General features: G+C 38.4%; 1 protein-coding gene across 1 annotated transcript in view; it reads right to left on the reverse strand.

The window, feature by feature from the left end:
* NCKAP5 (NCK associated protein 5) overlaps positions 1–24,305 on the reverse strand; it is an 847,991-nt gene that overhangs the window by 295,755 nt on the left and 527,931 nt on the right. Inside the window, exon 6 of the mRNA XM_008053829.2 lies at positions 8,623–8,772. Coding sequence (XP_008052020.1) covers positions 8,623–8,772 — 150 coding nt within the window. The remainder of the gene's footprint in view (positions 1–8,622; positions 8,773–24,305) is intronic.

Below are 24,305 nucleotides of genomic sequence, written 5' to 3' on the forward strand. Positions count from 1 at the left end.
AACTTGCCCAGGCTGGTCTCAACCCCCTGGGTTCAGGCAATCCTCTCGCCTCTACCTTCCAAAGTGCTGGGGTTACAGGCATGTGCCACTGCGTCCAGCCTATTCACAACTTTTATAATCAGAAAATTGCGAGTACAAAGTTACATAATTACATACAATGGAATTCTTTTTTTTTTTTAACTTCAAGTTCCTTTACCAAAGAGTATTTCTTGTCTCAAATCTTAGCTTAGTAACGTTGCTAGGTGACCCACAGTTGGATGTAAGTTAATCAAGAGAAAGATATATAGCAAATACCTTCAGACAGGGATGTTTGGAGTTACCTGTCAACAAACTGTCTAGAATGTAATGATTAGTAGACAATAATTATGCATCTCTATTCAAACTACAACTAGCAGGCTACCTTGTAACTTTTTAAAATTTCTTTTTGCATTGTCTTAGGATAGGAGAGGATAAAAGTGAGAGGAAGAACAAGGTAAGAACTTAAAGTCAATCAGGAATGAAAGAAATTAGATCATTCCTCTCACTAGCAAGGAGCCAAAGTCAAACCTGTACAAATCCATGTCTGTGTCTGGGAAATCATCAAAGGTGGGCAGAAGCTATTTCAGAGCACTTTTGGTTATAAGCTCAAACACTCCTGGCATTCAGGACACTTGAGGAGGGTTTCTTCTTCTCCTTCTTTTCTCTCTCTTTTTTTTGGAATGGAGGGTCTCATTCTGTCACCCAGGCTGGACTGCAGTTGCATGACCATGGCTCGCCACAGCCTCGACCTCATGGACTCAGGCAATCCTTCCACGTCAGCCTCCCAAGTAGCTGGGACTACAGGCGTGCACCACTACACCTGGCTAATTGTTTTGATCTTTTTGTAAAGACTAGGTCACAGCATGTTGCTCAGGCTGGTCTCCTCTTGCTTGGCCTCCCAAAGTGCTGGGATTTCTGGTGTGAGTCACCACATTTGACCAGGAAGGATTTCTAAATCTAGATAAAGATTCAGGGAAAGTTCTACTCAAGTGAGAGTCAAAGAAAGGTTAGCTTGAAAAGGTTAAGACTTATGAAAGCAGAAAGTAGAATAGTGGTCATGGAGTCTGGGAGAGATGGTGGTCAAAGGGTACAAAATCTCAGACAAGATAAATATGTTGGCTTTTTTTCTGACGTTCTATTTCTAGCATGGTGCATATATTTAATAACAGAACATTGTAAATTTCAAACTTAATAAGAATAAATTTCAAAAGAGCTCATCACAAAAGGTATTAAGTATTTGAAGTGATGGATATATTAACTAGCTTAATTTAATTATTCCACATTGTATTCACAAAACATAACATCACTTTGTACTCCATACATTTATGCAATTATAAATTGTCAGTTTGTAATTTAGAGAAAGACCAATGAAGGCTTGTTGGCTCTAGTACAGAACTGGAGCTAAGCTGTTTCGAAAGCTTTAAATAACACTCTAAAAGCTGTTTCGGTTATTCTCAGTCCTGGCTGTGTATCTGAATCACCCAGAGTTCTGGACAAATACAGCTACTTAGTTTCCATTGTAGACATAAAGAGTGGGTTTTTCCAATTTCCAGGGTTGTACTCTAGACATGTGAATTTTTCGAAGCTCTATTTCTGCCCTTGTTTTATCCCTCCTGTTACAGATTTCACACCTACATTTATACTTCTCATTCCTGCATCATGAATTTTGTCCTTTCCACTAGAACATGCCCATTGACGCACTAACATGTCCTAATATCAACTGTCTTTTTAAGAGTTTATTTTGTACCATATCTCTCTTCAGTTTTGACTCTCTCCATGTCCAACCCACTTCAGAGGAATACATTTCATAAGACCTGTGTACAGATGTTGTCTCCCATATTTTCCTCTCTGCCCACTTTAATCAGAAACTGTAGTTATCAAGGTCATAGCTGACCTATCCCTTGCCAGAGCCAAAGACAGACTCTGTGCTTCATCTTACTTATGGTCGTAGCAGCATTCGATAAAGTTGCCCTTGGAACTCGTTCTTCTTCAGACTTCTACAATACCTCACTTTCCATTTTCTTCCTCCTTCACCAGCTATCCTCTCCCAGGCTCATTTGCTGGCTCTTCTTCCTTTGCCAGACCTCTGACAGAGGGGAAGCTTAAGGCTCTGTTCTCTGCTCTCTTCTCATCCACATTTACACTTACTTCTGATGTGATCTTAATTAGTCCCATGATGTAGAATGCCATCTATATGCTGTTGGCCCTCAAATTTTATCTCTAGTCCTGACCTGACCCTTGTATATCCAACTGCCTACTGAACATCCTCACTTGAGTGTTTAATAGGGATCTTTTAACTTGGCATGGACAAAAGAAACTGATGATTACACACCAATTTCCCTACATCTGTTCTCCTCCAATACTTACCTCTCTCATAAATTTGGTACAACCTCATACTCAAAAGCTAAGGCCAAAAAACTAAAAGTTACTCTTGATGTCTCACTTTTTTTTATATTCCACACCCAGTCCAATAGTAATTCTTATAGGTCTTACAACTAAGATATATATTCGTACTTGGTTATTTTTTACCAGCATAGCAGAGTGGAATCATACAATTGGATTTCAAATTCTGACTCTCTTACTTACTAGCTAGGTGACCTTGGGCAAGATATCCAACTATTTTGAGGCTCAGTTTCCTCATCTGTAAAATGGAGATGATAATAATCATCAAAATCCTACCCCACAAGGTTGTTATGAAGATTAAAATAGTAATTGGAACAGTGCTTGGGACACAGTAAGCCCTATATGAGGGATTGTCAACAAGGTTATTATTATTCCCTACTACCTCTAATACAATGATATTATTAATATAATACAATTATCATTTCCTGTTAGTCCTAGGCACCCACTTTAGACCAGTCTACTAAAATCTTTTGTCTGAATCTTAACAAACTTTCTATCTGGTCTCACTGCCTCTATTCTGTCCCACTATTGGCTGACAAAGCAGCAGGAATTATCTTTTTAAAGTACAAGTCACATTATGCTACTTCTCAGTTTAAAAATCTCAAATGACTTCCCTTTAAATTTATTATTATTTTCAAAGTCTGTATGGTGACCATCGCCAATTAGGCTTTATAGGGTCCGCCCTTTCTACCTCTTTGAACACAACTTCTTCCATTTGCTTTAAAGCTTATACCTTATGTCAATTCCTCTAACCTGCAGAGCTTTCCACCATTCTCCAAGTGGGCTTTCACACTTGCAGTTGCCTCTTCCTGGAATGTTTTCCAGATCTTCGCAGAGCTGTCTCCTTTGTACTATTTATATTGCATCCCAAATGGCCTGATATCAGAGGACCTGTTAAGTAAATACCTCTCCTATCCCCAGCTCACACTCTCTCTTCTCTGTGCTTCCTGGGATGGGGACCATGAAAACTGATCCAATTCCTGTGCATAGAACAGTGTTTAGCCCATGGAAGGTATTCAATGTATATCCACCAACTATGAGTTCTACATATAATTGTGATGCACAGCCAGGTTTGATGATTTTAAACTACCTAATTTTAAACAGGAATTACTGATTAACAAAATGCTTATGCATAGCACTTTAATTGTCATACTTTCAAAGAAAGGTATAATTGAGTAAAAAAAGCTGTTATTCACCTTAACACATTTAATTGCCATATTTTTCTGCACAAAATAAGTCATTCCTACAAGAAGGCAGTTCTTTCGACCTTGAGGCTACAGCTAGGACATCAGCTCAGAACTCTCAGGTGGTGAAGGACCTGTTCTCCCCCTGGGTGGAGACCGAGACAACGATGCTATGGGAACTGGGAATAAGCAAAAAAAAAAAATACTCAGCTTGATAATTTCAGTCTGGGAGAATTTGGTCCATGAGGGGAGAGAAAGGGCCGGAGGGGGTATTGGGAGGGGGGCCTGGAGACAAAAAAATCACGTATTTCAAGGAACATGCTAAGAGCAAACCCAAGTCCCAAGGCAAATGCTCAGGAGTAGAGAACAGGGAAGACTCAGGATGAAGCCAGTGGACCCTAGAGGACAAGTCTGGAAAGATTCCTTGAATTAGTGGCCTAGGGAGGGTATGAGAAAAACGCGATCCTTTTAGAGAAGGGATCTGTGACATGGCAGTGCTGCTGAGACAGGTAAGCTTTATTCTAAGTCAAGTAAGCAGTCTCTGAAAGAGAAGCCTTGAAAATCCACACTTGTAAAAAACATAGAGAACACTATGCCCAGCCACTGTAAAGTTACAGAAAATGTGCAAGTGGCATCCAGATTGTCCATGTGGGTCTTGTGACTCGGATGTAAAATATAACAGATGATTTCTCCTCCAGACATTTGACTCTAAGAAAAAATTAGACATTAGGCCCAAGGGAAATAATGGCTAGGTAGTGAGGGTAAATGGCCTTCTCTTCTCTATGAACAGCTGGAAGTGGCAGAAACCAAGGCACTCAGTGGAGAAAACAATGCTAACAATGCTAAGAGGAGAAAGTGTGTGTGTGTGTGTGTGTACATGTGAATGTGTAATTATTTTGACTGTTGGCACTTGGGTTGTTTTTAGAAAGGTAAAGGTCTTATTGAACGAAATACTTTGATGAGCTTGGGCATGGTAAGAAATGAGCTCAGAGACCTCAAGAGCTCTGCATAATAAAAGACAGGCAGAACTCGGCTGTGGGAGAAAGGAGTTCGTAGAAAAGAGCTGGCCAGGTTCTAAGGCAGGGGGCTGGGAACTGAGAAAGGCAAATGAAAAATGCCCTGCAGCCAAGAACTGAGAGGAAACAGCCTTCAAAAGACCAAGCTGAAGGCCCTTAGCCTTCAGAATATTCTGCCATGACCCCACATCCCTTGTGGAGTTGCGTTTTGGAAAAATTAAGTTAAGGGGGCTCTATTTCACTCCAGGTTGGTTCTGAGAGAAAAAAGAGGGACAGAAAGCTGAATTGTGAGCAGGAACTCAGCCCCAGAAATGGCTACAAGAGGAATAATCCTAGGACAAGGCTGGGGATGAGATGCTGAGATAATACTAACTTAATTATCAAAGTCAGGGGCTCCTAAGCTATAATCTAAGTTGTTTTTGAATATTATTGTCATATGAATAAAGAACATAATATTAGAAGTCACCTCCATATTCTTTCCACATCTTCTTAGGACCTGTTTGGGGAGCACAAATTAAAGAAAACTGCTTTTCATCACCCTGAAAATCATTCCTCTCTGCTATTTAGAGAACCATGGGCCAAGAGATTAGAACCTAAAAATGTGATTGTTTCAAAAATACACAAAGGGAAAATACTCCTTGTTTTTCTAAAATCTTGCTGTGCAACGTCAAAATTTGCCAAAGTAATTTTGACACATTATGATTAATTTCCCGGCAATCTTTCAAAGGAGCATTTTGTTAAAGTGTACAAATCCACATGAGGGTTTGTGACCAGCTCTGATTGCAGTCTGTCAAAATGAGCCCTCTACCATTGTTCTAAGCAAATTAACACAGAAACAGAAAAATGAATACCACATGTTCTCACTGATTGTAGGCGCTAAATACTGGGTACACATGGGCATAAGGATGGGAAAAACAGACACTGGAGAATTCTAAAGAGGGAGGAGGGGAGTGGGGTAAGGGTTGAAAAACCACTCATTAGGCACCATGCTCATCACTTGGCCCAAAACTCATTAGGCCCAAAACTCATCATCATGTAATATACTTATGTAACAAACCTGCACACGTATCCCTTGAATCTAAAATAATTTTTAAAGTGAGTCCTCTATTCTTCCACAACAATTTTTAACTGATATGAAAGACCCTATGTATTGAGAATAGGTAGTATGTTTTTAAAAATAAAATAAAATAAAGAATGTGAAATCCACAAGAAAATGGGATTATATGTATAATAAAGGTATTTAAATATACATAACAAATATATTGATATATTTACCAGCATATTTGCTTTACTCAATTATATCATTTATATTATAAAATAACCTTTTTATTATCTATTCAAACAAAGGATAGTGAGATTGGAGGCAAGGAGACACTTAATATTAAACAAAAAATTTTAGGAAGCAAGCAATGATACTGTGACCACAGAAAATCAATTTAGAAAATAAAATAGAATAAAAATTAATTTAGAAAATAAAATAGAATTAAAACTGTAGGTCTTGATAGCACTTGAAGATATCACCTATTGAGTCTAACTAATGCTAGATGCAAGAATTACTGCTTGAGTGTATATATCACTGTGGAAGAAAAAACAAACATACAAACAAACAAAAAACACTGCTGTTCTTTTACTCAGTACATTTTAAGAAATGTTTGCTGCCAAAGATATTTTTTAAATACCTCTTAGCTTGATTAAATCAAATGTTCTTTACAAAGTTGTCTCTGACAATGAGATGAACTAAGATTAATTTTCACTATAATCATAAATAAAAACTATTTAAAGTTCATGATTCGATGGAAGTAATAAATTGTAATATCAACTCATTCCTATTTTGGATCCAAGTAATTCAACCTCAAGACAAAGTTATGAGTTTCTTGAAACTCACACAGCAACCCCAGTATCCCTTGAGAAAGCTTTCCTATCTTTTACAATGACTATCTTCAAAAAAACAGCATAAGGACAAGAATCCTTTGGAAGACAGGTGAGTCCTAACCCTTTGCCTACTGAGAGCTGCTAACAGTTCCCTTAGCTGATCTTCCTTTTGCCCTGTGTTTGAGGTCACGTGCTTACCTGACTTTAGTCACACTTGTGTGAAGTCCATCCAAAATTCTTATATTATTAATCATCACATCCAGATAAAAATTTTAAAAAATGATTTGAGAAAAAGCTTGGTGTAGACACATAGGCGAGACCATGCACCAGGCATCATTATAAAGATATTCATTTCACACTCATTGCAACCCTATAAGGTTAGTTACTATTATTATCTGCAATTCTTCAGCTAAGGGGACAGAAGCACAGAGAACCTAAGTAACTTTGAAGGTTTCAGGGCTAGAAACTAGTAGAACAGGGATTCCAACCAAACCTTAAGGATCTGGCTTAAAAGCTGATAATCTAAACCATTTTGCTTTACTATCAAGGAAATTAGAGTAAAAAGGACATGCTTGGTAGATCAGAGGCAGAAGTTTGGAACCCAAGCACAGAACACAAGAGTTCTCCTCATCTTACTCCTTCACATCATTAAAGTTTTCAGGATTCTCTAGATCTATGTTGGGTGAAGGCCCCTTGCAAATAGACCAAAAGAAGATGATGAACATATAGAAAAAGACACATTAAATCTCAATCTAGAACTAAAAACTAGAATGTTCTTTGACGACTCCTATAAAAATTCAGGACTTGACACTTGAAATGGTGTCAAGTGCCACTAAGTAACAGACCATGGTTTTCAAACAGTGATTTGGAGGACTGCAGAGCTCCAAAAATCTCCGTAAAGGGCCCTATATCCAGTTCCAGTTCCACTTTTATATGCTTTACACATTGAATTCCTCCACAAAAAACCTTTTTTTGTGTGTGTGTCGGAGTCTCACTCCATCGTCCAGCCTGGAATGCAGTGGCAAGCTCACGGGCACCCTAGCGTTGACCTGCTGGGCTCAGGGAGTCCTTCCGCCTCAGGCTTCCAGGTAGCAGGAACTACAGGCACGTGCTACCATACCTGGCTAATTTTTTGGTTTCTTGTAGAAATAAAGTCTTACTAAGTTGCCCAGGCTGTTCTTGAACCTGTGGACTGAGGCAATCCCCTCACCTCAGTCTTTCGAAGTGCTGGGTTTACAAGCTTGAGCCACTGTACCTGGTCAAAAAAACTTTTTTAAAGAAACAGCTCCAGCTGGGCTCGGTGGCTCAGCCTGTAACCTGACTTTAGTCACACCTGTGTGAAGTCCATCCAAAATTCTTATATTTTGGATGGACAAAATTCTTATATTATTAATCATCACATTCAGATAAAAATTTAAAAAAATGATTTGAGAAAAAGCTTGGTGTAGACACATAGGCGAGACCATGCACCAGGCTGAGGTGAGTGGATTGCCTGAACCCTCGGGTTCGAGACCCGCCTGGGCAACTCGGCGAGACCTCATCTCTACAATAAATAAAAAAAATCAGCCGGGCGTTGTAGCACATGCCTGTAATTCCTGCTACTCGAGGCTGCCGTGGCCGGGAGTGGCCACTGCACTCAAGTCTGGGCGACAGAGTGAGACTCTGACTCAAAAAAAAAGAAAGAAAGAAACAACTCCAGTGCTTAAAATTTATGTATGTATAAAATCATCTTTATATCCTATTCAATACCTTGCTTATTGATTCATCCCTTCATTCACTGTATTAGGTATTGAGAAAACCAAGTGAAATTTCACATAGCCCCTTCACTCAAGGAGCTTGCGATTTTAGGAACTGAGCCAGTTTGAGGGCTGAGTTTAATTTAAAGTCAATCATTATCCTGCATACTCATTTTAAGGCAATATAATCATAGGTCAAGACCCTTTCAGTGCTACCAATTTTAACTTTTTGCTCATCACAGGCAAACACATCTCAATAGGAGACATGAGATCATATTAGTCTTAGAGGATTGAGAAAGGAAGATTTATACTCACTCAAAATCAGCGCCGATAAAAGAAGCAGAACACTGTTATTTTTTTCTTCAAATGTGTAAAAATTGTTTCATTTCTTACCTCTAGAGCTTTCAATCTTTCTAACAGCAATTTAGTCTTTTCTTTTCCCTCGTCTGCACTGCTACTTTCACTCCTTGAGTCCTCATCCACCATCAGATGGAGATCTTCCAAAGCTTCCTTATGTTTTCTCTCTTCCTCTGACAGGTTTTCCTGAAGCAAGAAAGAATTACTGCTTTCAATAATCTCTACTGAAACATAAGCATGAGTGTAAGGCTGAAAATGTTAAAATCCTCCTATCGTTTGGACGTTTTTCTGGGGCTAAGGTAGTGATTTGGCTAAACAAATTCTGAGTGGGGCTTATACTAGTAAACACAGTAGATATTCTTACTGAGCCCTGGCAGGACAAAATCACTGAGTCACCGTCCCTGAATGCGGATGTCCTTTGCTCAGTTGGAGAAGTGACCAAGCCAGCAAAGCCACAGGTAAAGTCATACAGTTAATCCAATTTTATCTACACAATGGAATTCAGCTGTGTCTTAAACTGAGAAAAAAATACATCAGTCTTGACACCTTAGTTTGTGAAAGGCTTAGCTCCTCAAAATAGGATCATTAAAGTCACTGGATATGCAACCATTTAATTAAGAGAATGCAAAATAACACAAAATACTGAAATAATAGTGACGTCAGATTTCTAAGATGAAACCAATTAGTTCTTTCAGCTCAAAATGACCCAGTTTTAAAGGACCACTTAGTCCCCTTTGTAACCCAAGGGTTTATAGTACAGCCTATGAAAGGTATACAAAGTTATTTTGTCCGGCCTCCCTGCTGGAAGCTCCTCGCTCAACCTTGTCTCTGGAAGCTTTTTTGAGTGTTAATTTGGGTCTCATGATAAGCTCTTATTTTTAAGGAACAAAGAAATGTTAAGAGAATGTCATATGAAAAGCATCCTATCCATTGTGTGCATCCATCAAGACCCTTGCTCTACAGAACCAGGTGACATCATTTCATCACACTATTTAATCTGAAACACAACACTGCAGTTATTGCTTTAATACAGTTGGTTGTCAATTACCTGGGAGAATTTGGATTATCAATGGTGAGAGACTTCTCGATATTTCAGTACTAAGCTAAGATCAATTTTCAAATATACAGAAGCACAAAGATATAATTCTTAACCTTAAGACAGTCATACAATCTACTTAGAAAAAAAAGACAGCATAAGAAGGAAAAAAAAGTGATTTTCAAACTCTGTTCACCAAGGTGCTTTGAAGGTCTCAAAAAAAATTGATCTAAATTATTTTTTTGAAAATAAATTATGGGCTGGGCACAGTGACTCAGTCTGTAATCCCAGCACATTGGGAGGCCAAGGTAAGAGGATTGCCTGAGTCTGGAGGTTTGAGACCAGCCTGGGAAACTTGGTGAGACCTTGTCTCTACAATAAAGGACAAAAAAACACACACAAAAACTAGCTGGGCGTGGTGGCATGCATCTGTAGTTCCAGCTACTTGGAAGGCTGAGACAGAAGGATTGCCTAAGCCTAGCAGGTCAAGGCTATAGTGGCCATATGCTTGCCACTGCACTCCAGCCTGGACGACAAGAGTAAGACTCCAACTCAAAAAAAAAGAAAAGAAATTATGAAGTATAGCTGGGCTCGGTGGTTCAGCCTGTAATCCCGTGCCTTTGGGAAGCTGAGGTGAGTGGATTGCCTGAGCCCGCGCATTTGAGACCCACCTGGGGAACTTGGCGAGACCTTGTCTCTACAATAAATCAAAAATTAGCCGGGCGTGGTAGTGTGCACTTGTAGTTCCAGCTACTTGGAAGGCTGAGGTGGAAGGATCGTCTGAGCCCAGCAAGTGGAGGCTGCGGTGGCCAGGAGCGGCCACTGCACTCCAGTCTGGGCGACAGAGTGAGACTCCAACTCAAAAAAAAAAAACAAAAAACAAAAGAAAGAAATTATGAAGTATGTGAAAAAGTCTTACTGTATATGAATACATGTATAAACATGTATGTATAAGTGTATACACTTATATGTATAAAACACTGGTGATCACCAAGTTAGTAAATTGATCCATGCTAATCTGTTTTGTACCAATTTCAGAATATAATTTCTCCTGTCATCTCTGTACACATAAATACACAAGTGATTAAGACGGCAGTAGCTGTTTATGACATCAGGCCCAACCATGTCTAACCATATACAATGTGCAGGTGTGTTCACTTTCATAGAAGGTATGAGTTCAGCTCAAACAAATGCCAGGTAAGTTTAAGGTGCACATCCACAGGCTGGAAAACAAATCCAGGTCATGGTAGCATTGTTTATAGCTTTGCTTCTTTGTTTAAGGTTTGGCTGCTGGTCAGACTTTCATTTCCATGATAAGGATATAAAGTTTGAGGTATTGTTATCAACTCAGTTTTGAAGCAAAGAGGTTCTTCTACTTCTCTTTTATGATTTGGGATCACTGTCAGTAAACGCTAAACTGGACAAGCTGTTTTAAAAATTATCATCTTCATTTTACTTCTCTTTGTTAATTATGGTTTTTCATCTCTCACTCAGCATATTTCACTTGAATTTTTTATATGTGCACATATGCACACACATATATATACGGTTGGGCATTGCTTAACGATGGGGATACCCTCTGAGAAATGTGTCTTAGGCAATTTTGTTATGCAAACATCATAGAGTGTACTTACACAAGCCTAGTTGGTATAGCCTACAGCACTCTTTGGCTGTATGGTATAACCTATTGTTACTAGCCTAAAAACCTGTTCTGCATATTATTGTACTGACTACTATAGGTAACTATAACACAACGGGAAGTATTTTTGTATCTAAACATAGAAAAAGTAGAGTACAAATACATGCAGTATTATAATCTTCTGGGACCACCAGTGATGTGGTCCACTGTTGACTGAAATGTCATTATACAATGCAATTACTGTGTGCATGTGTGTGTGTGTGTCTGTATATGTATATGTATATACGTACCCTGTAATGATCACAACTCCACAGCTAATTAAAGCAAAGAAAAGCCACTGCTGTGGTAAATGGAAAGCCAAATACTTTGGAATCTGACAGCCAGATTGGAGGTCTACCATTTATTAAGCAGCTGGGCAAATAATCTTGGGCAAATCACTTAATTTCAATAAGTATTGGTTTCTTTGCCTCAAACTCCTAAATGAGGCTAATACCAACATACATATACTTACACACTATATAGTGAATTCTCATTATTCACAGTAGTCATGTTCTATAAAGTCGTCACAAACACTGAATTAGCAAATATAAAATTACTGTGTGTAGGGGAAATATAGGGTTATGTTCCTGTGTGCCTCTGGTTACAACACTTTCACCAACCAATCAATATCCAACCTTGTTTTGTATGTGTTTCTATTTAAAGACAACTTTATTTTATATATTGTTGATTCATTAATGTTGAATCAACAGCACTATAGCTCCTGCCTGAATGAACTTTATTTAGCACACATATTTTCTCCATAAGACACATTACAACCTTCTTGTGCTTAGAAACACTAGGCAGCACTTCAGAACTATATTTGGCACCATTTTAAATAATGACATCACCAACAAAAATCACAAAATGCAAAAACAAAAACAAAAAAGGCATTAAGTAACCACAAAAGAAATACTTGTATGAGAGCTAAAACAAGAAGGCAGTGTTTCCTTGTGCCATCCTACCTGGAAACTCAAGTGACAAACTTTTTACCACTCTGTGCATGAATGTGAATGGCCACAAAGTGCCACAAGTATTAATTTTGGGGTTGCAAATAAATTTTTGAGTAGGTAATTTGCAAATACAGAAGCCACAAATAATGAGGATGCACTACCATACACAAATACACATGCTCTTAAAGTGCCCAGATACAGTGCCTAAATATTATGAAGTAAAACAACTGAAATATAGATAATGTAGATTATATATGAGTATTTAAATTACATAAAATGCAAGGGCCATTTTACATTTGAAGAAAGGGTAATCAATGAGAGCTAAGAGACATAATTCAATGGAAATTGAATGCAACATATTTTGGTGTAGTGATACCACTTAAATAGTTAGGCACTGTGTAGGAGTTGGGTCAAAAAGAAAACTGAAATAAGGTTCCTAGTCAGAAGTAAGTTTTACCTTACAGAAGAAAGTTTATAAGAAAATCAATTTGGTTATAAGAGAGGAAAAAAAGTTTTTGAGAGAGCAGTTGAGTACAAATAGGATTGGAAAGTAAAGGAGGAAAAGGACTCTTGGAAATGAGACAGAAAAAAAATCATACACAATTCATTCATTTGTTCATTCAGCAAATGTTTATTGAGCATTGACTACTGGTTATTTGCTGATCTAAGTGCCAGAGATATAGTAAACCAAAGTTCCTATATTCCATGAAATTATATTCTAGTGTTTGGAAGCACAACAAATGCCAAATGAAATCTGTAAATGGTATAATTATAGCTAGTGGTAAATGCTATCAAGAAAATAAAACAACATAATGTGATGGACAGTGGTATGGCTATGGATCACGTGAGATCTAGTGACATCAGAGTAAGTCTATCTGAGGAGGTGGCCCTCTGAGCTGAGGCCAAATGCTGAGGAGGAAGCAGCTGCCAGTGGTTTAGGGGAAGGGTACCTCCCAGCAGAAGTACTAGCCAGAGGCAGAGTGAGGCTTGCCTTGCTGGGAAGCTGGGAGAGTCTGTGTGGTGCAGCATAGTGACTACAAGAGAAAAACTTGTAGAAAATGACATCAGAAAGAAAGCTGTGCCATGGAGAGTCTTGTAAGACACAGGAAGGAGTCTGAATTTTATTCTAAGTGCTATCGAGATGAATTGAAGGCTACGTAGGCTATGGTGGGTTCCAATTTACATTTTAGAAATCCATCCTGACTGATGCAATAGGCTGTGGAGAAAAGAAGCTAAGAGATTAGTTGGCAAGTCTTTATATTGGAAGAAATAAAAATCAGGAAAATTTTGAAGTTTTTAAATCAGGACTTAACCAAAAACAGTTCTTATGGTAGTTCAGAGTGTACCATGAATGGTAGGTCAGAAACCCTAAGTTCAATGCCCAGTTTTTACATTTTTGGACCTTGCTGAGCAAATTATTCTAACTTTTTAGGCCTCAGCTTCTCCCTAGATGTAAAATTAAGAGTTGAACTAAATATCTTTCTCAGTGCTAAAGTTCTAAAAATTCTACTATTCAAGACACAATTTTCAGAAAGAAAACGTTGTCAAGACACTCACTGGTAACAGAAATGACAAGAGAACAAAAAAAAGACCTCTACATTTTGTAATAAGAAGGTTGTTAGTGGGAACTTGAGAGCTTTTTGACTAAAGTGTGACAACGATACCCAAATTGTCAGTGGTTAAGCAAAAAGTGAAGAGAGAAAATAGAGGCAATTTTCTCAGATGTTCATTTGAAAGTTTGGCACGGAAGAAAATACAAAGAACTGTAGCTGAAGGGCATTGCAGAGGCAGTAGAAACCTTTTTCAAGGCATAGAAAACGAAGTTGTTTGAAGAACCAAAGAGAAGAGGGAGCACTGGGGATGGCAGCAAAAGCGGGAATGCATGAAGAGATTTCCAAAGCCAAGAAGGCAAGGGATAAAGGGCGTTGGTAGTAGAGTCAAAGTTTTTAAAATGTAGTTCCATGCAAAACATCACTTTATAACTCAATTTCTGGGCACTTCAACACCTTCAGAGTCTAGGTCGGGTTCTTAGAGAACCAGGATTTAAGTGCACATAGTTTATTTGGGAAATGCAGGAAACACCAGTAGGGAAGTGATTCGAGGAAGGGAGCCATTCAAGGGCATGTGACTAAGCAACTGAGGTTAAATCCGACAGGCGGCTCTTGGGGCATTCAGATTTTGGCCCCTCCAGCTTGCCACAGTCAGTGAGGCTTTGCATAGTTCTCACGTAAAAGTCCTCTCAGACACAGGTCCCAGCAGCTGGAAGTCAGAGGGGCACTCAGAATGGTTCTGGGGTATGGGCGAGACACCTTCAATGTGCTAATGACAGACAGAGAAAGAGGCTTCAGGCCTGCTCTGATGGCACACCACCCAAGAGAGAAAGACACACCTGTATGTTGCGCACAGACTAGTCATTGACTACTTCCTTGTGCTCTGTGTTCTAAAATGGCCTGAAATAAATCCAGAAGGTAGGGTTATTTGTCCTGTCGTCTTCTCCACTTATCCCCTTAATCATCTACCAATGGGAGTATTAGAGTATAATGTAATAATGAGAAAGAGGAAAAATGAACATATTTAAAGTAAGTGATTGAGCAAAAGAAAAAAAAAGTGGAGAGAAAGAGATAGAGGAGAGAATGATCTGAGAGATCCGAGAAAAATATGGCTAGACTCTACTGACAGATCACAACTGACAATTTTAGAAAGAGTAGTTGTTGAATTTATCTTATAAAAGCATGACAATATTTTAAAAAGTTGAGTTCATGTATTGTATCTAAAGGTAACCAACTCATTACAATCAGAAACAATATCAGAAATGTTAGTTCCTTTGCAAATTAAGGACCTGAGATACACATAGTAAAAAGAGAGCACAACGGAGGTCAGAAACATGTATTTCTAGAGTATATTCTTCTTATAAACCTCCAAGAGACAAACCAAAAAAAAAAAGAAGCCAGGCCCACTTTATGAGGAAGCCAAACTGTGAGGAGAATACACTGATTCCAGAGGTGACCTGTTTTCATTTTTGTGGAGTTTAATCAGCAGTGAATTCTATAAAAGTGAGGCTATTATACAAACAATTTTCACTCCCCACATAGATCATATACGATTGAGACCATAATCTTGTTTGCTTCAACAAATAACAGGTAGAGTTCAGGAAGCTAAAGATTTAGGAGCTCAGTTTGCATGGAAGGGTTTAAATCAAATTTCACCTTGTCAGTACACAAGGCAATCCTTAGAGCTATAAGTTTCTCTAAGTGGTAACCAGGGTAATGATTCACCTTTGAGGGGAGCTTTCATCTTTTGTTCTCAAGTAGTCAGCATCATCAGGCCTATGTAAAATAATATCAGTCAACACAAATCTCTGGGTTGCATCAGTGGAACTCTGACAGATGACAGTCTGGGGAGCTTGGTTAGCCCCAAACTACAGCAGCAGGGTTCTTCATGGATGGCCAGCTTACGCTCAGTCAATGCCTCTCTTCCAAATGTGTAAATGTGTCTTCTTCTTCTTCCTCCAGCCCACCACAAAGTAGGACTCGATGAATGTTTCATGAGGTCACTTTATAATTAACTAATTAATCAATCCATTCAATAAATATTTGTTGAGCAATTCCTATGTGCTGCTAGGCACTAAGGAAGATGCCAAGGACACAAAGGCGAGTTAGAACACACGTGGTCCCTGTTCTCATGAAGCTTACAGTCATGCGGAAGGAGACAGTTATTAATCAAAACATCACAAGCAAATAGAAATAGCACTGTTATATATGCTGTGAAGAAAAGTCCTGAGGTGCTTTGAGAACCATCGATAGAGGGATATGAAAGAGTTCAGGAAAGGTTTCCATATTGAGCTGAGATGGAAACACTGCTAACCAGGAGATGATCATGAGGTGGGAAGAGGGGAGGCCAACTGAGAACTTCTGAAAGGATGCTCGTGTAGCCAGGGAGGGAGACGAGGCTGGACTGGCAGACGGAGCCAGGCCATCTGTTAAGGAGTTTTGTCTTTACCCTAAGGAAAGTGGGAAGGTCTTGAGTGGGAAGCCACAGATTGTTTTCAAGCCTGTATGTAGTGGTGGTGGTAGCAGGGGTGGTGAGGGTTACATGGTCAGATCTGTGTTCTGAAAACACAGAATTGTATCTCCCTGGTACAGTATGGAGGATTAATTAGAGGAACGTGAACATAGATGAGGAGAAAATAAGATGCTGCTACAATCGTCTAAGCAAGTGTTGATTGAACGATGATTAAAATGACAATCTCACAAAATGAGACCTCAAAGTTTGTAAGTCATCTTGTAATTCTGGTTCTTTAGTACACAGCTTCTCTAACAATGACAAATAACTACCATTTCTTTATTTCAATATTTCTCAGAGAGTAGGCCAGCAGCCACATGGCATCAGAGTTGACAGGGTAGGGGTGGGGGGAGGAGAAAAGCTGCTGTTTTAAGATGCAGAATCCTTGGTGCGCTCTGGCTCTTGTGAGTCACAATATCTGGGACTGGGGCCAGGAATCATTCATTTTAACACCCAGAGAACACCCCAGGTAATTCTAATCCCTGCTAAAGATTAAAAGCCTCTGGACAAAGATACTCCAGTATAAAACATAAATCACTTTTACTTTAGATAAGCTTTTGAGGTCATGCATTTGATTTAATTTCTATTATTAATAAGTAAAATGAACGGGTAATTAATCATCCCAACCAACACCCACTGAAGAGTAAAAGGGGGGGAGTGGCTAGTAATAGTACAGTAGGGCAGGAGGTGTAAACCAAACATACTGAAACACATTTACCCATAACTTGCTAAGTCCTGCTTCAGAAATAGGTATCCTATGCAACAAAACTACTCTATATTAGTGTGATGAGAGACCCCTGTGAAATTTCTATTTGAATTCTGAGATTCCAGACACCACAATGTTATGACTACTCCATTTCATGGAAGCAGATGGCATTAATAGCCTGTAACTACTTTCAGTGGCTTCTAGAGCAAAGGGCACTAAAGTTCCAACCGATAGGTCTATGTCTTCAGTAAAAGAGGAAAACATATATCTACAGCTTCCTTGCTTAGAAAACCTCTGTAATTTTAACTGGTGCTTGCTTGCCCCTCATTTTTATCAAAAAAAAAAAGAAGAAAGGAGGTAGGAAGGTGGCAACTGGTTATCACAATGGGCTCACAATTTCTCTGACAAGAAACATGCCAAGGAGGGCTGTATGTAGCAGTGGTGGCGGTGGTGGTAGCAGGGGTGGTGAGAGTTACATGGTCAGATCTGTGTTCTGAAAACACAGAACTGTATCTCCCTGGTGCAGTATGGAGGATGAATTAGAGGAAAGTTAACATAGATGTGGGGAAAATAAGATACTGCTACAATCGTCTAAGCAGGAGTTGATTGAACTATGATTAAAAAGAAAAATAATAAGAGAAGTTTGAACATTCTCACCCCAGCCATACTCAACTCCACTGGATTTGTGTGGTTGCCTACTTATGTATGCAAAGGCTTAGCCTCAAAGCACAGTCAGTAGCCCACCTGTCCTCTACCCCATGGTGGGGGAGGGAGGGAAGAAGGTGACTCTAGGTCTGTCTGAGCCCAGTACTGTGAGGATAACTAAAGAAGTTAGGGCAGAGGGGAAGGTGTTGTATACCAAATTTGGACATACCTTGGCATTTATTTTGATTGGTAGATAAAGGGAAGGTCAACCCTCTTGAGATCCATCAAGCACCATCTCACTATGATATAAAAGTCTATTCTTCTCCAAGATGGGGACATCTAACCCCCATTTTTAGTAAACCTTAGAAAAAGTAGAAATAAGAAATCTATATTCCCTCCTAGCTCTACCATTCACGAGTTGTGTGATTTTAGTCATCACATAACTTCTGTCCCTCAATTTCTTCATTTGTAAAATAAAATGCACAAACATAAACTAATTCAAAGGTCTCTTCTAACTTTAAATTTTGACTATTTTGATCATCTGTGAAAACTCAACTTTGAAAGGATAAATATTTTAAACTGTTGAAGTCTAGGGATTTTTAATACACAATGCCATTAAGGTTATATTAGCCTAAAAGATTTCTTGCATAATAAAATTTTGTGCTTCTTCTCCAGAAGTGTATTTCTTTCTATTTCTTCCCCCTTCCCACCTTCTTTATAAAACATCTCCTCTTTTTGCTATGTTCTTTTCTTAGATCCTAAGATTGAAGTCACCTGTAAGAAACAAAAAGCCTGGTGAGCAACGTTCAGTGAGAGTTTAGTGAAAGATACTCCCAACACTACCAGAAATGAGCCCTCTCTAAGAGAGAGGAAAAAACCCCAAGCATCTACTGATTGCAAGGCTTTAGAAAAATAAGAATATTTACCCATCTCTCTATTTTCATTATTATTATTATTTTTAACTCTGATGGTAGATAAAAGGCCTGCATGTAGAAACAATGCATGTGTGTTGATGGTAAAAATAGTTATGTTCTGTTCTAGCTCATTCATTTTTTTTCTTATGTGGACTACCCTAATCTCTTAGCACTGTTGGAAAAAAAACTTCCAAATATGCTTGTGGTTATTTAACTTGAAAATGACAAAATGAAATTACGGTGATAAGAAGAAACATCTGTCTTTAGGAAGTTAGTCATAGAAGTTAGAACAGAATTTTTTTTAAATTTCAAATATCTAATCATGTGTTAACTCTACCTACATAGTAAAAATATAAAAACCTATAACTTAGGATCGATCACATCCTTATGTGTCATTGAGATGGTGCTAGCATGAAATAAGGTTTTTCCAGAATACAAAAGACACAATAAATTTGCACCTAATATTTGTATAACACCTCAGAGTTAAACCAAGTGAGTTCATATGTACCATTTTATACACTCACAGCAACAGGGATGTAGAGCAAATATTCTGAACTCCCTTACAGACAAGTGAATAGGCTCTGATATGTTGTTAAGTGACCTGTTTAACAGCGAGTGGCAAAGCCAGAATTCAAGCACAGATCTGATTTCAAATATCATGCTCTTTCTACAGACTCAGCGACCTCTTTTGGACTTTGCCATGTATGTACGAATCTATCCATAATGGTAATTCTACATAAGAATCTATGATCTTTATCCAACAATGAACCATGCTACTGGCAGTATCTCTCCCCAGGCTCCCTGGCCTTTCCTCTAAAGACTTGGTGATTATATTAGAGATGTCAGATCTCATCTCAGATCACTACCAGCAGAATAAGTTTAACAAACTATTACCACATCCATAATTAATGGTGACTCAATTAGTTCAAATCATAAACACACATCACAATACCAGCTAAATGGAAATGTAGAGAAGCCAGCCATTTGGCTGACAACCACCCCAGTGCGCCCCGATTGCTTCAGCTTCTGTGATTTATTTACCCATTTGTTTTCTGGTAGTGGGGAGGGTGTGCAAAATATATTGTCACTTTAGATAGCACTTCGGCAAATACCATAACAACGTTCCCAGGGATCGCTAGCAGCTTTTGTTCAGCACAAGCATACTAAATTTTAAAGAGGGAAAAATAGCGTCAGATAAATCACAGGATTTTAAAAGAACATTCCAATTTGTTCACAGTTTAACATTACTATTGTCAGGCAAAACATATAAAACTCTTCTTTTTCATCCCTGGATTTGACTTACAAAGTGAACTAAGCACACAGTGAAATCCCCAAGATTAAATGTGTATGATGGATAAGAGAACAAAGTGTTTTCTTTATGTCTCTAATATGAACCCGTGACCATTGGCATATCAATCCACATCTTCTCCACATTACTCTTCACTCAAAACACTCCTCAATATTGCTGCCTGTCTTCCATATGGAACATATCCATGGAGTTACATTAATAAATTTTCAGATGATGCTTTTATTGCCTGTTCCATCTATCAGTAACATGTATTTCCTAAAAAAATAAATAAATAGGTTCAATTCTAAAGGCACTTTACATAAAAGGAAATTCTACTGTGGAATAGCATAGTGTGAAAAAAACCAGTCAAAATTTTCATTAAAAGTATGTTCCAGGTGGCTGGACATCTAAGAAGATTAGCAACAGAAATTATGTCTTTGTAGCTCATGGATAGTTGTTTGGGTATAACCTGGGCAGAAAGAAACCAAACACAGTAAAAATGTCATGTGAAGACATGGTAGGGAATTTCAGTGGTTAATGGTTACTCTTGAATGCTTGGAGCTGGTAAAAAATACATACATACATACATACATACATAACTCATAACTTTAGGTCAAAATTTGCAATTCAAATTCAATGCACCCTTCCCCAACCCTGTTTTCTGAAAGATTTCACAAGGTAGGAGAGCCAAAGGGCTTCCAGAGAGAAGCTGAACTCAGACACTGAGCAATGGTGATCCTAAGATGAAGTGATAAGTCAGTCACTGAGTAGTTAATAGTACATAGGTGGCTACATTACTGCAGTCTTTTGTATACATCTACTATGGCCAAGTTCTAAGATTCCTGGATGGAATCTTAATCAAAATAAATTTAAGCAATTTATAATGCTCTACTCACTTTGTTCTAAAGGGTGAACCTGGAGGACATTATGTTAAGTGAAACAAGCCAGGCACAGAAAGACAAATACCACATGATCTCACTTATATATTTAGAATCTAAAAAAGATGAACTCATAGAATCAGAGTCTAGAATAGCAGTTACTAGGGGCTTGTGGGAAATGGGGGTTAGGGAGTTGTTTTTTTTTTGTTTTTTTTTGTTATTTGAGTCGGAGTCACACTGTCGCCCAGGATGGAGTGCAGTGGCGGCTCCCAGCCACCGCAGCCTCGACCTGCTGGGCTCCGGTGATCCTTCCGCCTCAGCCTTCCAAGTAGCCGGAATTACAGGCATGCGCTACCATGCCCAGCTGATTTTTTGATTTATTGTAGAGATGAGGTCTCGCTGCCCAGGCGGGTCTCGAATCCGTGGGCTCAGGCAATCCACTCACCTCAGCCTCCCAAAGGCGCGGGATTACAGGCTGAGCCACCGAGCCCGGCTGGGAGTTGTTTTTTGATATACAAAATTTCATTTAGATAGGAGAATAAGTTCCAGAGATCTATTGTACAATGTGGTGGACTCTAGTCAATAACAATGTATTGTGTATTTGAAAATTGGTAAGAAGGCAGATTTTAAATGTTCCCATCACAAAAAATGGTAAGTATGAGAGGTAATGTATATGATAATTTGCTTTACTTAGCCATTCCACAATGAGTATATATCAAACATCATGTTATATACCATAAATATATACAATTTAAATATTTGATTAAAAATTGAAACAAAAGTAAAATCAAATTCTATCTCATTGTTCACATAAATACACATTGTCAGATGACCAATGTGTCCAAATTTTTGTTTCAGAAAATATGGTCAATACCACGCATTCTTTGTGTGTGTGGAAATTGCTGACAAAGAAATATTTGTGTATTTTCTGAGTTTGTTAGACTGAACTAATTGGGAGGCAACTGTCTCTGTGAAGAAAGAATTAGTATTCAAATTCAACAATAATGATAAAAACCTTAAATAGTTCATACAGAGAAGAGAACTTGTCTGCCCAAGTTTAGTAAACAGATAATATAGGTAATTCACCAAGTCACAATTATAATGCAGGACTTTCAGGGGCAGGAATATCATTTTCTATATCATATCCCTATCATCACACCCTGCACAATGCAGAAGGCATTCAATAAATATACAGTATTGGTAAATATGATAATGTTTTACCTCTGGTGACACTGTAAGAGTAATGCTAGACCACTTATCTATTTCTAAGTACTTTAAACAGAAAACATTCTTTAAACAAGTATTTTATCATCAGCAGCATAAAGCAAATAACAAACAACCGAATATTTGTACAAAAGCACCATTGAGGCTTTCCAGCAGAATTCTACAAAACGTACAAGGAGGTGCTGATACCAATCCTATTGAAACTATTCCAGGCAATTGAGAAAGATGGAATTCTCCCCAAATCATTTTACGAAGCTAACATCACACTGATACCCAAACCAGGTAAAGATCCAACAAAGAAAAAGAACTACAGGCCAATATCCTTGATGAACATAGATGCTAAAAATCTCAATAAGATCCTAACAAACTGGATCCAACGACACATCTCAAAAATCATCCACCAAGACCAAGTAGGTTTCATCCCCAGGATGCAGGGCTGGTTCAGCATTCATGAGACCATAAATGTAATTAAATACATCAACTGATGTAAAAAGAAGAACCACATGATTATCTCATTAGATGCAGAAAAAGCTTTTGATAAAATCCAGCATTCTTTTTTGATAAAAGCCCTCAAACACCTAGGTATAGAAGGAACATACCTCAAAATAGTAAGTGCCATCTATGATAAACCCACAGCTAACATATTGCTAAATGGACAGAAACTGGAAACAATTACCCTGAAAACTGGAACAAGACAAGGCTGCCTACTCTCACCCCTCTTGTTGAATATTGTGTTGGAAGTCCTAGCTCAGGCAATTAGACAAGAGAAGGAAATCAAGGGTATCCAAATAGGAAAAGAGGAAGTCAAGTTATCCCTCTTTGCTGATGATATGATCCTATACCTTGAAAATCCAAGAGAATCTGTCAAAATCCTGCTTGTACTGATAAGGGATTTTGGCAAAGTCTCAGGGTACAAAACAAATGTGCAAAAGACAGTTGCATTCGTATATACCAATAACAAGTAGACAGAGACCCAAAGTAAAAGCACAATCCCATTCATAACAACCACAAAAAAAATGAAATACCTCAGCATCTTCCTAACCAGAGAAGTGAAAGACCTTTACAATAAGAACTACAAAACACTGCTCAAAGAAATCCAAGAAGACACAAATGGAAAAATATTCCATGCTCATGTATAGGAAGAATCAACATTGTTAAGATGTCCATCCTACCAAAGGCAATCTACAGATTCAACACAATACCCATTTAGTTACCAACATCATTTTTCTCAGACCTGGAAATGACAATACAGAGATTTATATGGAAACATAAACGACCACAAATAGGCAAAACAATCCTCAGCAAAAGAAACAAAGCAGGATGTATCAAACTTTCAGACCTCAAACTTTACTATAAGGCTACAGTAATCAAAACAGCCTGGTTTGGTACAAGAACAGGCACATAGATCAATGGAACAGGATAGAGATTCCGGAAGCAAAACCTCAATTCCTCAACCAACTCATCTTTGACAAAGCCTCCAACAACAACCTCTGGGGAAAGGAGAGAACCTATTCAGTAAATGGTGCTGGGAAAACTGGCTGACCACATGCAGAAGATTGAAACAGGACCTCTACCTATCATCATACACAAAAATGAACTCTAAATGGATCAAAGACCTAAACGTAAAACTTCAAACTATAAGAATCTTAGAAAATGCAGGAGACACCCTTATGAAAATTGGAACTGGCAACCAATTCCTATTTATAACCCTAAGGGCCAATACTTAAGAAATAAGATAGACAAGTGGGACCTCATCAAACTAACGAACTTCTGCAAAGCAAAAGAAACCATCAAGAGAGCAGAGAGACAGCACACAGGATGGGAAAAAATATTTGCCTACTGTATATCTGACAAAGGCCTAACATCTAGGATCTACAAGGAACTCAAATGCGCCGAAAGGACAAAAACAAGCAGTCCCTTTAAAAAGTGGGCAAAAGACATGAATAGACACTTCTCAAAAGAAGATAAATAGGCAGCCACAGACACATGAAAAAGTGCTCAGTCTCACTCATCATCAGAGAAATGCAAATCAAAACCACATCAAGATACCACCTAACCCCTGTAAGAATGACCATCATTAATCAAAAAAGCAACAACAGATGCTGGCAAGGGTGTGGAGAAAAAGGAACGTTTCTACACTGCTGGTGGAACTGCTAACTAGTGCAACCTCTTTGGAAGACAGTGTGGCGATTTTTAAAAGAAATTGACCTTCCATATGACCCAGCAATTCCCCTATTGGGAATATATCCAGAGGAACTCTAATTATTCTACAAAAAAGACACCTGCACATGTATGTTTGTTGCAGTTCTATTCACAATAGCAAAAACATGGAACCAAC

This window comes from Carlito syrichta, unplaced genomic scaffold (genome assembly GCF_000164805.1).
Source record: "Carlito syrichta isolate Samal-C Ts95f unplaced genomic scaffold, Tarsius_syrichta-2.0.1 Scaffold288729, whole genome shotgun sequence".
Lineage (NCBI taxonomy): Eukaryota > Metazoa > Chordata > Mammalia > Primates > Tarsiidae > Carlito > Carlito syrichta.